General features: G+C 32.5%; 2 protein-coding genes across 3 annotated transcripts in view; both read right to left on the minus strand.

Moving 5' to 3' along the window:
- Positions 1 to 1,106: 1,106 nt before the first annotated feature.
- On the minus strand, positions 1,107 to 12,324 carry LOC143068283 (uncharacterized protein CXorf65 homolog). Its single transcript, XM_076242202.1, has 5 exons — positions 12,077 to 12,324; positions 10,535 to 10,621; positions 3,099 to 3,215; positions 1,994 to 2,080; positions 1,107 to 1,380 (listed from the first exon to the last, which is right to left on the minus strand). Exons 1-5 carry the CDS (start codon positions 12,099 to 12,101, stop codon positions 1,223 to 1,225), a joined length of 474 nt encoding a protein of 157 aa, XP_076098317.1. The 5' UTR covers positions 12,102 to 12,324; the 3' UTR covers positions 1,107 to 1,222.
- A 7,143-nt stretch (positions 12,325 to 19,467) lies between these two features.
- Positions 19,468 to 22,995, minus strand: part of LOC143068284 (polyribonucleotide nucleotidyltransferase 1, mitochondrial-like) — a 32,252-nt gene continuing 28,724 nt past the window's right edge. For both annotated transcript variants that reach the window (XM_076242203.1, XM_076242204.1), the window contains one exon: positions 19,468 to 19,923. In XM_076242203.1, coding sequence (XP_076098318.1) covers positions 19,768 to 19,923 — 156 coding nt within the window. In that variant the 3' untranslated portion in view covers positions 19,468 to 19,767. The remainder of the gene's footprint in view (positions 19,924 to 22,995) is intronic.

The raw sequence follows: 22,995 nt of genomic DNA on the forward strand, positions 1-22,995 counted from the left end.
TTGTTTGTTTTTTATAGGTTTTTTTAGTCACACGTTTAGAATGTTTCCCTCTACTCATCTATTTGATTATACAAGGTCATTCCGATCATTAAGTCGTCCTGGATTTTTTGTTCTTTGTCCGTCTTCCCTTTGTTCGTCTCTTTGCACCTCTGCAAAGTTAATGGTAAAATTTCAGATGAGTGACTGAAGTTGCCAGTTTCTATGAACACATTATTTTGATTTAAAACAAGTTTATTGATTTATTCTATAATACCCCTAAATTGTAATGATACATGTTTCAGATACTTTGTTAAATTGAGTTGGTACTTTTCGGACACTGGCAAGAAATTCGTTATAATGAACTTCAAAATTATAGTTACTTAGATTTCAATGGAAAACATCGATACTCAAAATAATACCCAATCGCTCTAATTCAATCCCAAAAAATGTCAGAAATATCACGGTTAACTATTGATCATAAAAGAAGAAATTTAATTGTGATTATAGTTGTACAATCATTGCTGGTGCGATATACCATATTTTTTTAAATGAACAATGATTGTGTTACTGTATGCTTTCTATCAAATATAAAAAAAAAAGACGATGTATTATGATTGCCAATAAGACAACTCTCCACAAGAGACCATATGACACAAACATTAACAACTATAGGTCACCGTACGGCCTTCAACAATGAGCAAGGCCCATACCACCTAGTCGGCTATAATAGGCCCCGAAATTACAATGTAAAACAATTCAAACGAGAAGAATAACGGTCTTATTTAAGTACCAAGAAGAAAAAAAAACGATAAACAAATGTGTAACACATGATTTATCAAATTTCGGCCCTTAAATTAGGAAAATCGAATAAGAATGACAATTTCTCTTCCATCGATCTAGAGTCTTTCTGACGCATGTACATGTTAAATACGTGCAACATTACATCTTGTTCTATTTGATTTCTTGTTGAAAGTATCGCCGCAAATGAAGCTTATAAATACAATTTCAATGACGAAGTCTCTTTTAAAGTAGGATCATTTTACAGCATGAGTTCTTGTAAATGCGACATGTGTCATAAATACATGTACATCTGCTTTGGGTGGAGCATGGTAAAACAGTACAATAAATTACCAACACCTGCTATAGCACTTTATTCTAATAAAAATTAAGTTAGCACATATAAATTTATTATAAAAACATAATGAACACAAGATTGTTTTAAAGGTTTCTCGGTACATACAATTCACTTTTTGGGAGATTTTGCTGTTTTTCTGTCTGCTTTCTTGTTCTGTTGTTTTGATTGTTTATTGTTTTTTACGTTTTTCTGGTCATCTGATGAGTTGACACCTGATCTTGCAGATATTGGCCGGGAGCGTCCTTCTACTTTTGGATTCAACGTTTCTGAAATTAAATGGTTAATATGTGGTCATTTTTCTGTGAAATTTCTTACGCTTATTTGGCTTAGAACTATCCAAAATTATAATAGAAAGAGTGTTCATTTGATATAGATGTCCTGGTAAAAAGAAATGTTTTTAGCAAAAAGAACAGTTTGTAGCACGAGGAACAACAAACCTAGTCATTTGCAAGTGACCACGAGAACAATGTGAATTCCAATTTCATCTGATATATTTTTGTTTTGTTTTAATTCTTCATCATTGCAATCGTAGCTTAATATGAATAACTCATCTGACAAACTGAATGGGCCAAATTAAAAAACATACTTCGTAGTGATTTTTTTCCATTGTGTAAATGATGCGACGTGAGACGTAATACCAATATTGCGAGCCGAAAATATTCATGATTAATTGATTTCAATACTAGTTTTAAAATTAAGATAAACAGCAGAAGACGCAATTTTTTGTATTGCTACCTTATCATTAGAATATACTAGTAGATCTAATTAGTTTAGAACTGAATTTGGAACATGCATTATCAAACAATGACTTTGTTAAAGTGTCTATAGACACTTAGAAAATTCCGTGCATCGTATATAATAACTTGATCTAGTACTTGCCTACAAATTCAGTATTATTTTCCATTCCTACCAGCATGGGTCTGTATATCGTTCTTGATCGGTCAAAGTCATTTTCATGGTAAAGACCTGTACAAAAAAAAGCCAATAATCTTTATTCTTCATATAATTTTTTTTCAATTGGCAAGTTAGCATGAGAATCTAGAAGCTAAAAATAGACATTGGAAGAAATTTCTAACAAACTTTAAAGCTTCATAAGAACTAAGTTTTAACATATCAAGGTGAGATGTAATGAATTTGGACATTCATAGAAAATATACATATATTAAATGGATTCCACAATGTAAAATTGAACCCTGCTTGTATTATATAGCAACAGGCCTTACAAATTCGTGTACAACATGTATATTGTTTAAAGAACTTCATGCATATAGTCTAGTTTGATTTTAATCATACATCTTTAAGTTGAATACTGTAAAACTTTCATAAAATTGCACAAATAAAGGCAACAGTAGTATACCGCTGTTCAAAACTCATAAATCCATGGACAAAAAACAAAATTGGGGTAACAAACTAAAACCGAGGGAAACGCATTTAATATAAGAGGAGAACAACGACACAACACCGAAAAGCAACACACAAAACACCACGAGAATAACAAATATAACATCAAAACCAAATACAAGAATTTGGGATAGATAAGTACCGTGCCACGTCTTATCTAAAAAATAAGAGAATACACAAACGACACAACGTTAAAATGCAACACACACAGAAACGAACAATATTATAACAATGGCCATCTTCCTGACTTGGTACAGGACACTTTTAAAGGGGAATAAAAGTGGTGGGTTGAACCTGGTTTTATGGCATGCCAAACCTCGCACTTAAATGGCAAAGTTAAATATAACATTGAAATGACAACATAATATTACAGGACTACAATACAAATAAAAAGGTGACCATATTAGACAAAGAAAAGCATGATTAATAGATAACAAAAAGCATCAGGTTTAAAATTCAATACGCCAAAAACGCGTCTTGTCCACACAAGACTCAATAGTGACGCACAGATATAAAAGATCGAAAGTGAAAAAAGTAATAAGTTGTACAGCACTGAAGATCAAAAGTTGAAACAAAAACAAACCTTCAATTTTAAGCAGAATTAGAGTTTCTCTTTCTTTTAAGAAATCAACACCATACTCGAACGGGTGCCGTCTTAAATCTTTAACTATTCCATCTTCATCAGAAAGCTCTAATATATCTGAAAAAAAATTACCAAATTCTATATATTTCTTAGGATTATAGTAAATTTAGCAACTATCAAACAATATTTAAAGCTTATGGTAGAAGAAAGTTCGACTGCAATAAAAGGGGGGCTCAATTTTTTCTGGTTATTCTTCATCAAGGTCATGAATAAACAAGAGTATATAATATATTCGCTCGATTGACTACACATATTATTATCGATAACTGTGTAAAGCAAGTCAAGTTTAGATTGATCGGCCCTACCGTCAGACAAACCTGATGGGTCTCAGGCAAAATTCGATTCTGGCGTGCACAAATTAAATCCTGGTATCTATATTGAGTGTATGGTCATTTTCAAATAATTCTATTCAGCATAAGAGTTTTCATAGAGCTAATATAGACACACCGAACTACGAAATCTTGACATTGACCAATGAACATTGAACATGAGATCAAGGTCATGGGATAACTGCGAGACAAACATGTACAATTTACAATCATTTCATACACCATTCATAGTTGGTATATTGTATTATAGTTTCTTAGAAACAGATCTAACCAGGAAAGCATAACATTTGCCAACCCATGCAAAATGAGGTCAAGGACAACTGAAACCTGCCTGGCAAATAATGACACCTTACAATCATTCCATACACCAACTATAGTTTACCTACTGCTTTGAGTATCTGAGAAATGGACCTACATATAATCACGTAGCTGACTTGCTCAGCCAGGAACTCAAAATTGTCTTGTATACTGAGTGTTTCCATAGGGCCAAAACCAGATTTATTAATTGTTTTTTTTTAATGATTAATTATTATTCATTCTAATATATCTTTCTGCTTTAAGCCAGTATGATTTTGCTAAGACCATGTTTTTGGTTTACACACAGATATCCCTTATGTTACATTTGGTATTGTTTTTCGGAGCTGGTATTTGCTCAATTACAAGTATGATATCTGGATATTAATTGAGATTTGCTCTATTAGTACAGTTTTACTTTAAGTAAGTGTGGGTTTTCAGGACTTGCTCATTAATACAAACAGAACAAAAGTTTACCTGAAAAGTTACACCTGTTAAAATATAGGTCGATGTGATCATTAAACATTTCATCTTATCAACGGAAGGCAAGGCTTGCATATTGATACATTGATCTTTGGAAAAGGTAAATAAAAATTATGTCTCTAGAAATTTAGTAAGCCTGCCACTGGTGACCTGGAATGATTTGATCACTGACACTAGAATCATAGACAAGGAGTATTTGCAAACCACTCTAACAACTGTACAAAAATAACACAACATCATACTAAAAGTACAGAAACAATGTTTCACTTTATGAGACTCCATTAATATACAACATTATACTGAGAAAAATAAAATATGAGACTATAGAAAAGAATTACAATATGAAACAACAGAATACAAACTTGGCTTGTTTGTATAAAGGTAACATTAACTTTGATCATTGACGAAAGAAATGACTCCGAAGACAGGTGAACCCTGTCTGGTTCATTCCCTCTACTCCCACTTTTTAAAAATCTGGTAAGAAGAGGTCAAATTTCATGTGGGAATAGGAGGAAAACTTGTGCAATCAAAGGATTTTACTGTACAAACATTTTTTAATCAACAGTTAATTGTCCAGTTATTTTTTTATTATTAGAAGAGGTTATAAGTTGTTTTTGAATCTGTATGAATTCTGTTTTTTTTTGTGGGAATAGAAGGAATAGTATTTTTAAAAAGTGGGAATAGGAGGAAGACACCCATTGTCTAGCCTTTCGTCGCAGACAAGATAAACACAAAAACACAATCTCATTAGACTCGAATTTTTCTAAATTCCTTCTACGTTCTCAATCACAAAATCTGTTGGTTCGTAATGGTCAATCGTACGTTTTTCTTTTCTTTTAGATATATTTGTAGTACTATCTGCCATAATATGTTATTCTTGGTTCTACAATCTGTCGATACCTAAATATTGGCATTGCACAAGGTCATGTTGTTTCTGACTGTTAATGGCGTCTTTTTTCTAAACTAATTTGATGTTGGATGTGTACTAATTGATATTTTATACTTCGATATCGTAACAAAACATTTACTGAATTTTATCATTGGTACAAGGACATCATTCGTAAATATATATATCAGCATGCAGACATCTTATATACGTTCAGGTATTTCACATCCAATCCTTTGTGATAATATTCTTTACAAAACACAAAAATGTCTGCATTCACATCAAAAGCTAACCAAACCTTTAACACACTTATTCAGAAGGAATATATAGTTACAATACTGCTGTCAGGTCATTAGGGGTTGCATATTTTGGTATTGATATTGGTTCACTCATAGAGTCTTTGCATCGGGAATAAACACATTTATTCTAAAACCAGTTGTTGGCATGATACGTGTTGTTCTTCTCATATATTTTATGATGGTATGATACTAAATCCCTAACGAGAGGGATTGTATTTGATTTTCGTATGATGAAGAGATAATCTTTCAATGAAGTGTAATTGAGGACTTGAGCTGGCATGTCAATAACTGCTTAGTAGCCCTTTGTTAATTTATGTATTATTGAGGTCTTTCCTCTCCGCGAGGAAAGACCTTATTGTTTTTCGCCTGTTTTTTTTTTTTTTTTTCATCCAGCATTTGTTTAACATGGCCTCCCGTTGTTTCTATTGGAGTTATTAAGACCAAATATGGACCATCGGTAGACCTCATCATGAAGTATTACCAGATGAGGCTGTGTAGGATTTCATCATCCCCTTTAGAAGTTATCTCCCTTTTATTGTTTTTTTTCGACATGGCCCCCCCCCCCCTCGTTGTTTTTGAAGATATCATGTCCTTATTTGGACAATAGTTAGATCTCATCATGATGTGTTACCAAATGAGGCTGCTAAGGATTTCATCATTCCCTATGAGAGTTATGTCCCCTTGAAGCAATTTCTTTCTTTTACATTTTTCTCAAAAAGTATTCAAGATAGAATCCATTTGAAAACGGCAACATGTACAAGACCAGATGGCAATGTTAATTAACATATACAATTATTTTGTTGTTAACCCTTATAAGGAGTTATTTCCCTTGAAAAAATATACACAATTTTTGAAAAATTGTATCTCGAGAACCGGAAGTCGTAAAGACTTGGGACCGACACCAATAATCTTTAGTTCATGTGACCTTTAATTTGCACTCAAGGTCAAAGGTCACCGAGTGCAAAAAAAAAAAAAATACGCTGCAATTTCAAGCTTTCATATTTAGAAAACGATAAGAGTTTGCTGCATACTTACAGCGTATAAAATGTTCCTCTCGACGAGCTTTATTTTTTATACACTGACCTCAAAAGTGTCCGACTGTCTGTTCAAAAGTTACGACGGGATGATTCTTAAAAGTATAGTATTGTGTGTATATCTTTTTAAAGGTAGCAGATATCAACCTACTATAAACTGCAAAGATGATCAGTAGTTCAATACCTTCAATTTGAGGTCAATGTCAGGTCATGATGAAATTTCACCTTGACCTTGTGATATTTGAAAGGTCAAGTGGTCCTGAGTTGAATGGTGATAGTCCCATGTCTCTACGACTTCCGGTTCTCAAGTTTGGTATTGCATCATATATTTGATGATTAATTGTGACCTTGGTGAACTTTGAAATTGTCCCAATTCTTTTTCTATAATGTTGTCCTTGAACTGTAGATCATTTATCATTTAACAGATTTGAGATATCTATTGTCGTTTTAGAGATAATGTAGTTTGAAGATTTGCGAGCGGAGGCATGTTTTTCTGAATCATCAAGAGCTTACCACTTAAAATGTTTTAGAAATTGAATAGTTGACATAGTTATATGTTTGACCAAATACCAAAAAAATTCCATGGAAATAAACACCAAAAAACATTGCGTTGTTGCATATCAAATGAAAGCTCATCTACTCTATGTTACATATATAATAATTCCGATCTCAAAAATGTAGGCGGATGAGGTCATTAAGTGATAAAAGTGAAAAGTTTCAGAAGGAATGCTTGTCGTATATCAAACGAAAGGTCGTACAAAGTACATTACGAAAACATCACTTTTACAGGAAAGACCTTTCAATTGTTTTACAAACAATTGAGATACTAGTTGTCAAATTGTTTACTTTCTTCTGACATTTTGATTAAAAGCAAAAAAGAAAGTAACCGTTTTAAAAGAATTCACGACAAAACCCACGACTGTAATAGCGAGACGGGCAATCTTTTGACTTATACTTATAAAATCAGGAATGTCAAAGTCCAAGAAGCTATTAAAAAGAAGGAAAACGCTCTAAAATTGAAACAATTTCATGACAAATGTGTTAACTCCTCCAATAAAGTTAAAGGCTTCTGGGACCTTTTAAAGGCAAATATAAAAGTACTGTCCCCAATCAAATTATGAACCCAAAGAATAAGTCCGAACTTTTTACGGACGAAAAAGACATAAATGCTGTTTTGAGTAACCATTTTAACTCTTTCGGCAGAGATTCTTTTTTAAAACTTAATATGCAAAATGAAGTTATAAAGGAGTTTCTTTCGAGTGTAGAAAAAAATGAAGTTTTTCCCGACTCGCATATCTCAGTAAAAATTGACAGAGAGCAGATAGATAAAATTATAAGAAATCTTTAGTCGCACAAAGCTAGTGGTATCGAAGAGATTCCCAATGAATTTTTAAAGTTTAGTGGCGATGCACTTGTTGATTCACTTGTTGATCTCTTCACCATTATTACTGACCTTGAAGCTGTGCCTGATGATTGGTAAAATGGCATCATCAAACCCCTATTCAAAACTGAGTCTGTCTATGATATTGATAACTATAGGGGGATTACTTTAACGTCTAATATGTACATGGTATATTCGAAAATTTTGGAGGGAATCTGTAATGACCTACTTAGAAGAAAATAATTTTTTAGGCGAGGTTCAGGGGGCATTTATAAAAAATAGAAGAACAGAGGATCATATTTTTACTCTACACGGTATTTGTTCTATTCGAAAAGCTAAAAAATATAAAACGTTTTTAGCTTTTCTAGACCTATCAAAAGCTTTCGATAGAGTCTGGCGTGATGGCCTTTTCTATTTATTGTGGAAAACTGGCATTCAAGGTAAGTGTTGGAAACTGCTCAAATCACTTTACAGTAATGTATCAAACAAAGTTTTGTTTGGTGATTTTGAAGCAGGCTTCTTTGATCAAGAATTTGGCTTGAAACAAGGTTGTGTCTTGTCTCCGGCTCTTTTCTCTGTTCTAATGAATGACCTCGTAAGTATGCTCGAAGCCAACAATCGTGTTGCCAAACTATCCTCACAACTAGTGAATTGCCTTTTATTTGCTGATGATGTAGTCCTTATCGGGAAGTCCGAGGCGGAACTACATCGTCTGCTTGATATAACAGCTAATTTTGCTTCAAAGTGGAATCTAAAATTTAACCAAAAAAAAAAACCAAGGTTATGATAGTATGTAAGCGTTAAGATAAAGATAAGAAGTGGCAATTAGGTAACCTGCTCCTTGAGGAAGCCAGTGAATACAAATATATCGGTGGTTATTTTATCCGTTCATTGACTTTTGCCTACCATATAAATTGTTATTTAAAAGATAACTTCGAGCGCAAGCTCAATTATATGACAAAGTTGCTAAATGAGCACGGATCTTTCAATCGCATATCCTTCGGATATGCCCTCTAGAACTCCGTAATACGGCCATCTATCGCACACGGTTGTGCTGTATGGCTGCCGTCGTCAGTTTCAAGCAAGCAAATTCTTGAAACTTGGTAATATAAATCGGCGAAATTCATTTTTAGTACTAATATGAACATCCCTAAGTCGGCTCTGTTCGTAGATTTGGTTGGGAACCGATAAATGATTTCCTAGATAGACAAAGGGTGTCTTATTTTGCTAGATTTCATGACCTAGATAAGAATAGGTTATATTTACATTGGCTAGAGGTATATGGGAGGGTTGAGATCTCACACACATGTTTAACCCCGCTGCATTTTTGCGCCTGTCCCAAGTCCCAAGTCAGGAACCTCGGGCCTTTGTTAGTCTTGTATGTTTTTTTTTTTAAATTTTAGTTCATTTATATGTTTTGGAGTTTTGATGTCCTTTTTCACTGAACGATTACACATTTATATGTGGGGCACAGCTGAGGCCCACCTCCGGGTGCGGGATTTTCTCGCTGCGTTGAAGACCCATTGGTGGCCTTCGGTTGCTATCTGCTCTTTAATTGGGTTGTCATAGTGTCTCTTTGACATATTCCCCATAACCATCCTCAATGTTATTAGATGTATGATTTTTTTATTGGCTTTGGAATAATTGTTACGGCTTACATGTTATGGGAGGATTTTACACAAGCAAACTAGCAAACACTACTACATCCTGTATGTGCTGTCCAGTCAGGAGCCTGTATGTCAGTGGTAGTCGTTTGTTGCTCCATAATTTATTTGTTTTTCCTTCATTGTTTTGAATATACATCAGGTCGTAAGTTTTATCGTTTGAAATGTTTTACATTTGTCATTTCGGGGCCTTGTATAGCTGATTATGCAATGTGGGTTTTGATCATTGTCGAGAGCCGTGTAGTTTTTGACTTTTAATTGGTGGAGAGTTGTCTCATTGGCAATCATACTACATCGTTATATATTTATAGTATATATCTTCATGGACATTTATAACTTTCTGTAGGCTTGTACCTCTGCTCAGCTAAATGGAGAAATTAAGTTATTATATTTTTTATTGTGTTTTTTTTTAACTTTTTGTCTTTGATATAAATTATAATAATACTAATGGTTTCATCTTCTGACATCAGACTCGGACTTCTCTTGAACTGAATTTTAATGTGCGTATTGCTATGCATTTACTTTTCTACATTTGCTAGAGGTATAGGGGAGGGTTGAGATCTCATAAACATGTTTAACCCCGCCGCATTTTTTGCGCCTGTCCCAAGTCAGGAGCCTCTAGCCTTTGTTAGTCTTGTATTATTTTTAATTTTAGTTTCTTGTGTACAATGGCGTTCATTATCACTGAACTAGTATATATATTTGTTTGGTATTGGTACTGCTGTGTGTTTGATTTAAATCCAGATTTTTCATTTTAATATATCAACTTCAATTTGTCTTTTTTTGAATTATATTGTTCATTATTTTTTATATCATTTTTAACCGTGTCTATACCTATAATTTTTTCGACTAGAGATTTTTTATCGTCCCGTGGTATCCTTTTGTATGTCTTCCTTCTTTTTTTTTTTATTTGGGGGAGGGGAAGGGGGCGAGTGGAGTGAGTGGGTGGGTGGTTTGTAATATACGTTATTTTCTAAACACCTGTAGTAAATGTATACATGCTTACCATTTGAGTTACATTTGCACTTTTCTTTAATGGAATGTAATAAAATGTCATTTCTGCAGTTGGCATTGAAAATTTTACTCTGGTCATCTGTAAATTAAAAAAAATGCAATTTTACTGAGTTGAAAAGGAATCATTTTTATAATTATACTATAGAGTGTTCCTCTTTGTTTGTTGTTACGTATATTTTATATGCACCGTATTTTGCATACTTAAGGTCTCTATATTATACTATATGCACCGTATTTCTGTATACGTAAGGTCTCTAATCGAAATGTAAAGTGTGAACAAGTTTGCCTTTTAATATGAATGTAATCAGCGAGGTTCAGCGAGGTTTATTTACTTATACAGTTTTCACTGTTATTTAACGTGTCATTGAAAGAACATATATAGGTAAAAATAAAGAGCTCCTTACGCAAATAACGGTAGGTTTTCAAACACATGATACGATTGTTCAATTTTATCTCTTGTTCTTCAAGTGAAATAAGTTTTGTGCAAACTTAAATCATGTCATTTCAAGCCTACTTCAACTGCGTGGGATAGGACGAAATTTATACGACACATCTATTGCCGCTTGAGATTTTTCGAAAATGACAGGACAAAGTTTAATTGAGAGACAATATACAATAACAAGCTAATACTTATTTATTGTTAGACCCTTAAAAATTTTGAAAAGTTTTCTATATCACTTTGTTTCCAACTTGTTGGGATTTCTTCCCTTGATTCCATGACAGACAAGTCTAATACACCCTGTCTTATCGAATTATATAGATAACGGTTAGTAAAAAATATACACCATTTATTTTGAATTAAACCTCCATTTAACCTTGCTCGTATATAACGTATGCCTAAACTAAAGGATGTCAATACAATTGAATATAAAATTAAGCATACCTATATTGCGATTACCATTGAGACAACTATCCACCCGAGTCCAAATGACTTTTGGTTTACATGAAATTCAGAAAGCCACCAGTACATACAGTCCTTACGTATGCAATACATATTTTTTATCGAATGTTTTTGAGGGAGTGGGGTCGTACAAACAAACATAGATTTTACCGGTAACTATAATAGGCATTTTGTTTCTAGTAGAAAATTGTGTCCCCCTTTACGTACGATCTATTGAAACTTATAGATGTTTTTACATTGATATTTTTATTAAATTCTCAAATTAAGTAAAGTTCATCTATCTTGCTTTAGATTTTTTTCGCATATATATATGTTTTCAATCAGAAACTACATCTATTGTATTCTTTTTCAATGCCAAGGAACAAGTGTGTGCATCATTTAAGGAAACTGTTATCATTTAATTGAAGTTAATAAGCGAAAATACAATCAACTAAAAACATAAATAAATAAAAATTCTGAAGAGGTGACGATGAATTTGTATAGACAGACACTGCTGTAAATACATATCCCCACAATTTATTTTGTATAGACAGCCACTGCTGTAAATACATACCCCAACTGCTGTAAATACATACCCTCACAATTTATTTTTACAAACCTGGTTAAAAACATAAATTACGATTAATGACTTACCCCCATATTTGACAGTGACAAACATCGTGAGCAGACTTGTATATTATAATGATCTCCTCAAACTTCTATCCTTTTAATTTTGTTTACAAATCAATAAGTAAAATTAACAAATTTCACTGAATACTCATACAAAAGGGATGTTTTACGGAGGATCACAAAACACCGTTACGAATCCAACCGATGATCAGTCGACTATCAAATAAACTTTATTTAAAAGCCAGATAATATCTTTCGTATACATTGCGATTTATTTTGTCTTTTGATATCAACTATTATTAAATTTTAATCTAACGTACAGCAATATCGGAGTTTAATCTCAATTAAACATCACTTGATTTAGTAATTCTACACGTCAAAACGAGCACAATTGTTTAATTAAAATAAGCCCCGTGTATTAAATTGTTCGAGTGTTTTGAAAACCACTGGTTTTCGTGATCAGCTCCTTCTTCTCCATTGTACTAAAATGGGTTTATTTGATTTAAACATATAGATTTCATGTTTTACTTTGTACTACATTCAAAAGTGGTTATAAGTGGAATAGATGTTGCCGTACACTACAATGATTTGAAATAAGTAAATAAGTGTTAAACTTTCAACCACATCGACCAACTTGCACTGTATGATCCTTAGAGCATACATCAATTGGCTCGGAACATTACTCAAAAAGTGTGGCAGATTTTAATAAACATATTTATTATTAAAACAGAACTTGAATTGTTTTAGAGGTTCTCTGATATTACTTAAACATGTATTACCTTTTAAGGGTATTTTAAACTTCTATATGTCAGCATGGTTCAAAAATTGGAGTTGTTTGGATGACGGCAATATACACAGTGTTCCAACTATAACTTAGAAATTTATTATTGGTGAAAAAGTACTTTGTCCAAATAAAATTGAAATATTATATACATTAAAATGTTACATCATACTAAACCCCTAACGTGCTTTATTTTCACACGTAGAAGACATAATATTTTAATCCGTTTAATTGAAGTCTGAAGCTGTCATTGTGGTATTTTCTGCCCTTTGGTCGGCATGTTGTCTCTTTGGTCGGCATGTTGACTCTTTGGTCGGCATGTTCTCTCTTTGGTCGGCATGTTGTCTCTTTGATACAATCGTCTTTCAAGATATCAAATATCTGCATGTTTCGGGGCAAAATAATAAACCAGATCTTCGTATGAACCAAACATGAGAGTGAATGGGTTGCGAATACCATGGTTCATGATCTTTTGATACAGAACACGATATATACCATGAAAGCCTTTGACCGAGAAAGGCACTAGAATCAAAACTAACATCACATACGTCAAGTTTGTAAGAGCTGGCGAGAAAGGACCTTAAATAGCAAAGGAATTAGGAGTTCATAAATGTGAGACATATATAATAGCTTCTTTTCAGATGGAACAATTTATATCTAGCGATGCACGAATCTCCAATGTAGATATAAAACAAAATGTGTCAAAGCGACACGAATGGCCCTGTCTCCAAAAGTTGAAAAATCTGCAATTTCAATAACACATGTGGACACAAACATGATGGTAGTCTCACATATAAAAAAATAAGCTCAAAATCTGGAGGCGTATAGAAAAATGAATGTATAACTGTCATTTTCAACAATTTTCAAAGTTGTAAACCCTTAATTTTAGAAGAAAAAAAATAGCGGAGCGGAACGAAACTTAAACTTGATCTGTAACTCATCATGGTTAGCTCACACATCAAAAATCAGCCCAACATCTGAAAGCATTTAGAAAAAAGGACCGTATAACTGTGATTTTCAAAAATTTATCAAAGTCCAAAGCCCGAAATTACAGCAAAAAATAACCGAGCGGAACGAAACTTACACTTGATTTGTAACGCATCATGAGTAACTTACAAACCAAAAATCAGCCCAATATCTGAGCGTTTAGAATAAAAGTCTGTATAACTGTTATTTTCAACAATTTATCAAAGTCCAAAGCCCGTAATTTCAGCAAAAAATTAGCCGAGCAGAACAAAACTTAAACTTGATCTGTATCTCATCTTGGCTAACTCACATGCCAAAAATCATCCCAGTATCTGAAAGCGTTTAGAAAAAAAGTCCGTATAACTGTGATTTTCCACAATTTATCAAAGTCCAAAGCCCGAAATTACAGCAAAAATTAACCGAGCGGAACGAAACTTCAAATTGTTTATAACTCATCATGAGTAACTCACAAACCAAAAATCAGCCCAATATCTGAAAGCGTTTAGAAAAAAGTCTGTAGAACTGTGATTTTCAATAATTTATCAAAGTCCAAAGCCCGTAATTTCGGCAAAATTTAGCCGAGTAGAACAAAACTTAAACTTGATCTATAACTCATCTTGGTTAACTCACATGTCAAAAATCATCCCGGCAATATCTGATAGCGTTTAGAAAAAAAGTCCGTATAACTGTGATTTTCAACAATTTATCTAAGTCCAAAGCCCGTAATTTTGGCAAAAATTAATCGAGCGGAACGAAACTTAAACTTGATCTGTAACTCATCATGGAGAACTTACATTTCATAGATCAGCCCAATATCTGAAGCGGTTTTGAAAAAAACTCCGTATAATGGTTTGTTGCAGAATGACGAAATGACGGAATTTCGGAATTACGGAATTTCGGACAAGGGTAACACTATATGTCCCCGACCACTTAGTGGTGGGGTCATAAAAACTAAGTTGTTGGGACTTGATATTTTACTTTTGTTGGTGGAAACCATGAGTATACATAGCCGCGTTGAATCTTATAATACGATGGGAAGAAAAAAAATAATAGATATACTGATTAATGTTTGATTAACTTCCATTGTAAAATATTTCATGCATACTTACTACTGAGGACTTCCGGATGAGCAAGGAAGTAGGAAGTCATAGGCCTTACTTGACTAAGTGGGTTTAAGTCAGAAATATTGCGTTAGTAGTGTGAAATGAGATGACGAAAAGAAAATAAGAAGTCATACGTTTGCGAATAAACTGAAATGCCATTCCAATAAGATTTGGGTGAAGAAAGATGCATAAAGGTACCAATGAGTGGTAATAATGATGTACTCAAGAGACGAGCTTAGGTAGATATCAAATAGTGAAGCATTGACAATATACGGCATCTGGCAGGTTAAATTTAAGAACTATGGAAACCTGATCCATGTCCAGTCATACCTGCAGTATTTATTTCTGGTTCACTTGATTACTTGAGAAGGCGCTACTCTTAGAGCAATCTATGAGTTTGACTCTCCCTCTGGTATCTTTCGTCCCTCTCTTAGAAAAAAGGGTTTATACCAACGGAAGATGATACTACTAGGAACTAGACTGATATCATGCAGGTGCTTATATCCCGCATTGGTTCTCAAACATTACATTCGACAACAAAAGCCCCCTTCATACATAACGTATTAAATGAGCTCCACGTTATTCGTGTATGTCAAGATATAATTTGACAATTCTATGCGGATTTTTTTGGAGAGGGATTATTGATACTAAACTCTAATATCGTCAGTCAATGTTACATCATTTTAAAAAACAAACTAAGCAAACAGTTTTCACTGAAATCTCCATTGTTGTACAAAATTTAAACCTCATTTCACATAATTAAACAAACAAAGGAAGGTATTGATGTAATGGATAACAAACATTTACATGAATATTAAAGCTTTTCACACCGTATATATCGTTAGAAAAGAAATACATGAAGTAGAGAAAATAAGTGTGTATGATTTTTGCGGTTTAATAGTCATGGTTTTACCCGACCATTAAAACGAAATAATACATTTTTAGAAAAATCCATTTCTAAATATGATTTGGGTGAACAAGGTACACACTATAGATTGGAAAAATTCAAAATATCATTTAAGTAAATGACAGTCACCTTTACTGCGATCTTATTTCGTAGTGCACATATTTTGCAAGTGTAAGTGATATGATCGTCTTCCCTTTTCGAACTTTAATCGGAAAAGCTGAAAAGATGTATATATATAAGGTGTTCACCGTTATAATCGAATGTTTAATTTGTAAAGTTATTCAATGATAAATCGGTTAATTGTTGGGAGTTATTCAATGAATTCGGTCATTAAATGTACTTGAGTGTTTATTTATTCTTGTGAAAATTAAGTTCTATTTTATTGCATGTTGGTTTAATTATATCTGAAGTGTTTTGGAAAAAAATCAATGTAAACATTCAACATTATGTATTGCATGTTTTCTTATATCCAGGTCTATTGTTCGATATTCATTTACCATGGGAAAAAGATAAACAAAGCGTTAAACATCCTGATGCAATATATATGCAACTAATTTCTGTCTGTACTCACAGTGAAACGTCTTTAACAAGAGAAATGTTTTTATATGTTTAAATGAAAGTCTTTTGCTATGCGTTTACCCAAATAGACAGAGTAACACTGGTAGTCAAGTTGACCCTTTTGATAGTTTCTGATTGTCCGTATGTAATATCAATGATGCACAGAGATCAACCTACAAGAAGTCACAGACCACATATCCTTTCTATGATAAAAGATTTGGAGATAGTTAACATTTGATAATATAGAGAAATGCTATTGTTATGCACATTTAGGGTCTACATGTGCAACCCCTATTTCAAACTTGATCAGTTACATTTAAGGAACCATTTCAGTATTGTACATTTTGTGGTTGAAATGTACACTAACCACAAAATGTACACTTCAAGTTCGTAATGTCCATGTCAATGATACATCATTTTAAATCTACATTTTTTAGTCAAGTATATTACAAATGTAGAGGGTTTGTAATGCTTGTTGACTAGTTATTTTGTTGGTACACAAGACCATATGTCAAATGGTTTATCTGCGGAATTGCGAACATAAAATAATACTCGCCAATATATCTAAAAAGGCATCATCTGTAAAATTCGGGACTCATATTATTGGTTTGATGGCACCATTTAATTGAGACCAAACTCCTACAAGATGTTTGCACTCCCTACTTCAAAAGAATCCAAGTACAGGTTATGGTATTACAAGTCTGTATGGTTATGTACTGTAAAGCAAATGTCAACATCCACGGATAATTAAAACATCAGCATTTATTATATTGAGACAGGATTATATCTCAATACCTTGAAATTTGTTATGTTCTGGAAATCTTGCATTATTCACCTTGAAACCATTGCCTTGGCAGATCAGTGAAAGTAACAGATAAGAAACATAACCGCTATATTTGTGCTTTCAGATAATATCAAATTGATTATTTTGATACTATTTTCTGGATATTAAATAAGGTCAAATAGGAAATGGAATCATGTCATTTTTAAGAAACCATAGTAACCTAGTAGGTTGGCACATTAAAAGGAAGCATTCGCACACAATTTTTGAGTTTTAACGTTTTTTTTAACTTAGTTATTTAAATGTTAAAATTTTAGAACCTAGATTGGTATCTGGTAAATGGAACTTGCTAATCAACTGAGATGTATTGATTGATTGTTTGTTGGTTGCTTTACTCCAGTGGCAAACATTACATGCATGTATAGTACAATAGATAGATGGAATATATTACCAAAAGCTTTATGGGGATATGATAGAAACAAATCATACAAGTCACAACATTAAATGAAATTCTTACACACATGTAGTTAGAGCTTTGTCAGTAATTGAGATTGACTGAACATAGCTGTAGGGTACTTAATTTATGTCCAGTGGAAAATATCTCACACATAATAACGACGTATGGTGGGTCAGAATATAGGACAATACACAATCATACATCATAATCAAGACATTTTAAAAAAGATAATACAGGGTATTCACACAGGCATTGTCTTTATAATCACTGCTTTAAAACACATATCTTTTATAGCAACATTGGCCTGAATTCTTCACCAAAGTAGCTCAAGTATAAATTATAGGGGAGATCGATAATCTTTGTGATAAAAGTATTCCAATAACATAAGACAGTATATGCTTTCAAGTTTGAAATGTACCCAATGATTCCAATAAATTCTGAAGCCTCTAGATCTTCACATATTTGTTGAAGGTTTAAGAAGACCTGCCCTAAAAACATGCATAGACAGTAAGAATGACAAGGTACTACATATGTACCTACAGTTCTATTGTGTGTTATGAAAGACTTATGTTTTTGGCTAGATATCTAGTTCAGGGAGCAACATCACAATTTAAAGTTTTACTGTAAAATTATAAAAAAATATATAGAAGGTTGTGTTAAAAAGTAACACTGTCATGGGCAGTACCTACCACATTGATTTTCCATTGCTTTTTCTACAGTATGATAGTTTAGATGCTGGTTGTTCATCACTTTATTTAGTTTCTTTTAGTTGACCTTGGCTGTGACAGCATCTTTGGAATGGGTAAGCTAATTTTGGAAATATGCACAACAGTGGATCTCACTTTTAAGCAATGCAGAAAATATTGTGATTTATTTTATTTTTGTACATGTATATGTGAAACTTAACCAAAATACTTACTGTACCTAAGAAACTGCACATTTTCCCTTGTAATTAAAGTGCAGTTAACTACTGTTGAAAGATTTGCATTATATATGGAATCTTCATGGTAATAAATCTTTTGCTATACCAGATTGAGACAAAAAAGAAAATTTCTTACAGTGGATATAAGGGTTTTTTTCACACAGAGAGAAGATGGATATCAATGTAAGCAGCTAAGCAACTAAGCATACCAAATACTTATAATAAGACAGCTAACAGAAATAGAAACACAATTTTCATTTAACTATGATTTAATAAATGGTATTGAATCATATAATATTACAAATCTTATCACAGATGTTTAGTAGTATGAAATATCATTCTCAAAAATACCAGGAAATACATTGTTAAATGGCAAATTCATCTCGTACTCATATCCATGTAATAACATAGGTTTTATGACTATTAAAAATATATTCTTTCATTGGTTTAAGGATCTTGAGATATACAATAATTACTTTGCCTTTATCCTCTATACAAATTAAAGATTAAAGTTGTTTGACTTGTATAAACTTTTAACCTTTAATCATAAAGCCTGATTATTCAAGGATCAAGACTAGAAATTATCCCTACTTCTTTATTCAGAATATATTTTGAATTAAGCTAAAAAATATTGAGTTATTCAAATAAATTGCAATAGAATTTTGAAGTCGAAAGATGACAGTACTGCTTGGCAAAACAAAAATTATAGTAATTTTGTTAAATACATGCATATTGTATTAGGATACAATACCACTACATGTAATAATTGAATAAAACTAATTACTTTCACTGGTTGTTCTCATATATAGAAATAAATTAGATAATTAGGTAAAATATTTCAATTTACTCATAACATATATCAATGCCATAGGACATTTAAATATGAGGTAACAAAGAAATAACATTGTTGTTGTAATTATTTATACAATGAGAACGAAAGTGGAAGAGACATTTATTTTAAATTTTGTTAAGCTTGAAATAAGACTAGAAAGTCTCACTCTGTGTGATAACACATGTCTGTATTAAATATCTGTTTGTTTTCCTGGTGATAAATGTGTTGTTAATAATGTCTGCATTCTATGGTGGTCATTGAAGGCACATGCTTGTAAGTCTGGAAATACACCAACTTCTTCAAGGTCAACTGTATTCCAAATTTCCCACATTGATTTTCTAAGTATTTTGAGTCTTAATGCCTTTTGTGGTCCTCGACTTGAATTTGTTGACTAATTCTCAGTGGATGTCATCCTTTTTTAACATTTAAAAAGCTTGCTTTTGCTAATGGTGACTGTAATACTTTACGAGAAAGTCTGATTTGGCCACTGTGTGGATCCCGGGCAAAATATTTCACTTGTATTTCATCTCCCACCTTTAAACCTAATGCTGATGGATGATCAATCTGAAAATTGGGATATAATTATCTATTAAAATATAATTGCTTTTTTACCATTCAATACACTTGAGACTCTTAAATCAATTTATGATTAAGATCTCATTTTTGTTAGTCATGTAATGCTGATATTTTTTCTCTCCATCTTTAAAAGGTTTTTGCACAAAATACCAAAAAATCAGTAAAAATAGCCTATAAAGGGCAATAACTCCTAAAAAGGGTTTTTGAAAATGAAAATTTCACCATTGAAGACTTTTTTCATCATTCTAGGCTTGCTCATCACTTATGCTGTTTTAAATTTTTCTTTTATCAATTATAGTTTTTTCATTATATACAAAAATTGAATGAGTAAAAACATCATTAAAGGGAAACAACTCCTTAAAGGATATAATCTTGTTTGAAAATCTGCAGATTTTGTTGTGGTGATCATTTTTGCTAATTACAATTATTCTTAATATTATAGTTTTGACCCAATAAGCAAAAAATAAGTCAAAATCATCATTACAGGGCAATAACTTCTATAAAAGGTTAAAAATGGATGGACAGATAGATAGACAGAGATAGTGGAGTGGTTACAAAACCTGTTGGCTCTAGTAATGTAGGTAACAACAACTTAATAAAAATATCAATGATATCAATGGAAACCAGATGCTCCGCAGGGCACAGCTTTATACGACCGCAGAGGTTGAACCCTGAATGGTTGGGGCAAGTATGGACACAACATTCAAGCTGGATTCAGCTCTAAATTTGGATTGCGATTAAATAGTTGACACAGCAAAGATTTCTGACACAGAATGAATGTGTTCTAATGAACTTAAAATATTTTTTTGCCTTTGAGCAATTCACTATGCTGTTGAAAATTAATCCTCTCAAAAAAAATGTTCGAAGAAATTTTCTTTTTATTTATGAAATCTGAAATGAGAAAAATTTAACCCTCCCCCTTTCCCTTTTTCCAAAACTGATCTCAATTCAAATTTCTAATGGAGTTTGCAACAATAACTACTCATTTAAATACATCATAAAATATTAAAATGTAAAATAAAGTGCTTGTTATCACTGAATGGTAAAGATTGTTTTAATTTATCAGTTGGTAGTAAAAGTGAATATACATTGTATATTGTATAAAACAATGATTTAAGTTGATTCAACTACTATTCTGGACAAAGAAAGATAACTCCAATTGAAATTGTGCAATTAGATATTTCTTGCTATTGTGCAATACTGTGCAATTGAAAATACTTGCTATTGCACAATACTGTGCAATTGAAGATTTCTTGCTATTGCACAATACTGTGCAATTGAAGATTTCTTGCTATTGCTGAATACTGTGCAATTGAAAATTTCTTGCTATTGCACAATACTTAATATAATAATTTTGGATCCTGATTTGAACCCACTTGAAAACTGGGCCCATAATCAAAAATCTAAGTACATGTTTAGATTCAGCATATCAAAAAAGCCCAAGAATTCAATTTTTGTTAAAATCAAACTTCGTTTAATTTTGGACCCTTTGGACTTTAATGTAGACCAATTTGAAAACGGGACCAAAAATTAAGAATCTACATCAGCAGTTAGATTTGGCATATCAAATAACCCAAATTATTCAATTTTTGATGAAATCAAACAAAGTTTAATTTTGGACCCTGATTTGGACCAACTTGAAAACTGGGCCAATAATCAAAAATCTAAGTACATTTTTAGATTCAGCATATCAAAGAACCCAAAGGATTAAATTTTTGTTCAAATCAAACTAAGTTTAATTTTGGACCCTTTGGACCTTAATGTAGACCAATTTGTAAACGGGACCAAAAATTAAGAATCTACATACACAGTTAGATTCGGCATATCAAAGAACCCCAATTATTCAATTTTTGATGAAATCAAACAAAGTGCAATTCTGGACCCTTTGGGCCCCTTATTCCTAAACTGTTCAGACCAAAACTTTTTTGGCCCCTAATTTCTAAACTGTTGGAACCAAAACTCCCAAAATCAATCCCAACCTTCCTTTTGTGGTCATAACCCTTGTGTTTAAATTTCATTGATTTCTATTTACTTATACTAAAGTTATTGTGCGAAAACCAAAAATAATGCTTATTTGGGCCCTTTTTTGGCCCCTAATTTCTAAACTGTTGGAACCAAAACTCCCAAAATCTCAATCCCAACCTTCCTTTTGTGGTCATAAACCTTGTGTCAAAATTTCATAGATTTCTATTTCTTAAACTAAAGTTATAGTGCGAAAACCAAGAAAATGCTTATTTGGGCCCTTTTTGGCCTTTAATTCCTAATATGTTCGGACCAAAACTCCCAAAATCAATCCCAACCTTCCTTTTGTGGTCATTAACCTTGTGTTAAAATTTCATAGATTTCTATTCATTTTTACTAAAGTTAGAATGCGAAAACTAAAAGTATTCGGACAACGACGCAGACGACGACGCCAAAGTGATACCAATATACGACCAAATTTTTTTAAATTTTTGCGGTCGTATAAAAATCATTATGCAGTGACTTGTATGTGAATTATGGGGTTGATGAAAACACTAACATTAGTTGCACAGGAGGTATATAGGAATAAATGTGGTCCATGAAAAATAAATGTAATAGGACATGGCTTGTATCATTGTCAAATATTATTTCTATCATGTAGCCTTTATATTCCTGTATATCCAATCTATGTAACTGCACATCTTATAATATATTCTGGCAGCTAAGCAACATGGCAATGATATATCAATTTCTAGGAAGTGCCAGAAGAAACACACAAAAGACTTTCTGAACATTGATATCTATAATGTATTCTTATACATGTACATACTTTGTAATGCAGAAAATTAGAAAGCCCCAATTCAAGTCAGTCTTGAATGAAATGAATGTTTCCATAGTACCCGAATGCCCAACTCCCGCTATAATTTTCTATGTTCAGTGGACAGTGAAATTTTGGATCAAAACTCTAATTTGGCAAAAATTTAGAAAGATCATATCATAGGGAACATGAGTATAAAATGCTAAGATCTTAAAAACCTGTCCATATGAGAAAAAAAAAATCTCAGAATCCGTCAAAATCAAATTACCAAAATGAATTTT

This window comes from Mytilus galloprovincialis, chromosome 3 (genome assembly GCF_965363235.1).
Source record: "Mytilus galloprovincialis chromosome 3, xbMytGall1.hap1.1, whole genome shotgun sequence".
Lineage (NCBI taxonomy): Eukaryota > Metazoa > Mollusca > Bivalvia > Mytilida > Mytilidae > Mytilus > Mytilus galloprovincialis.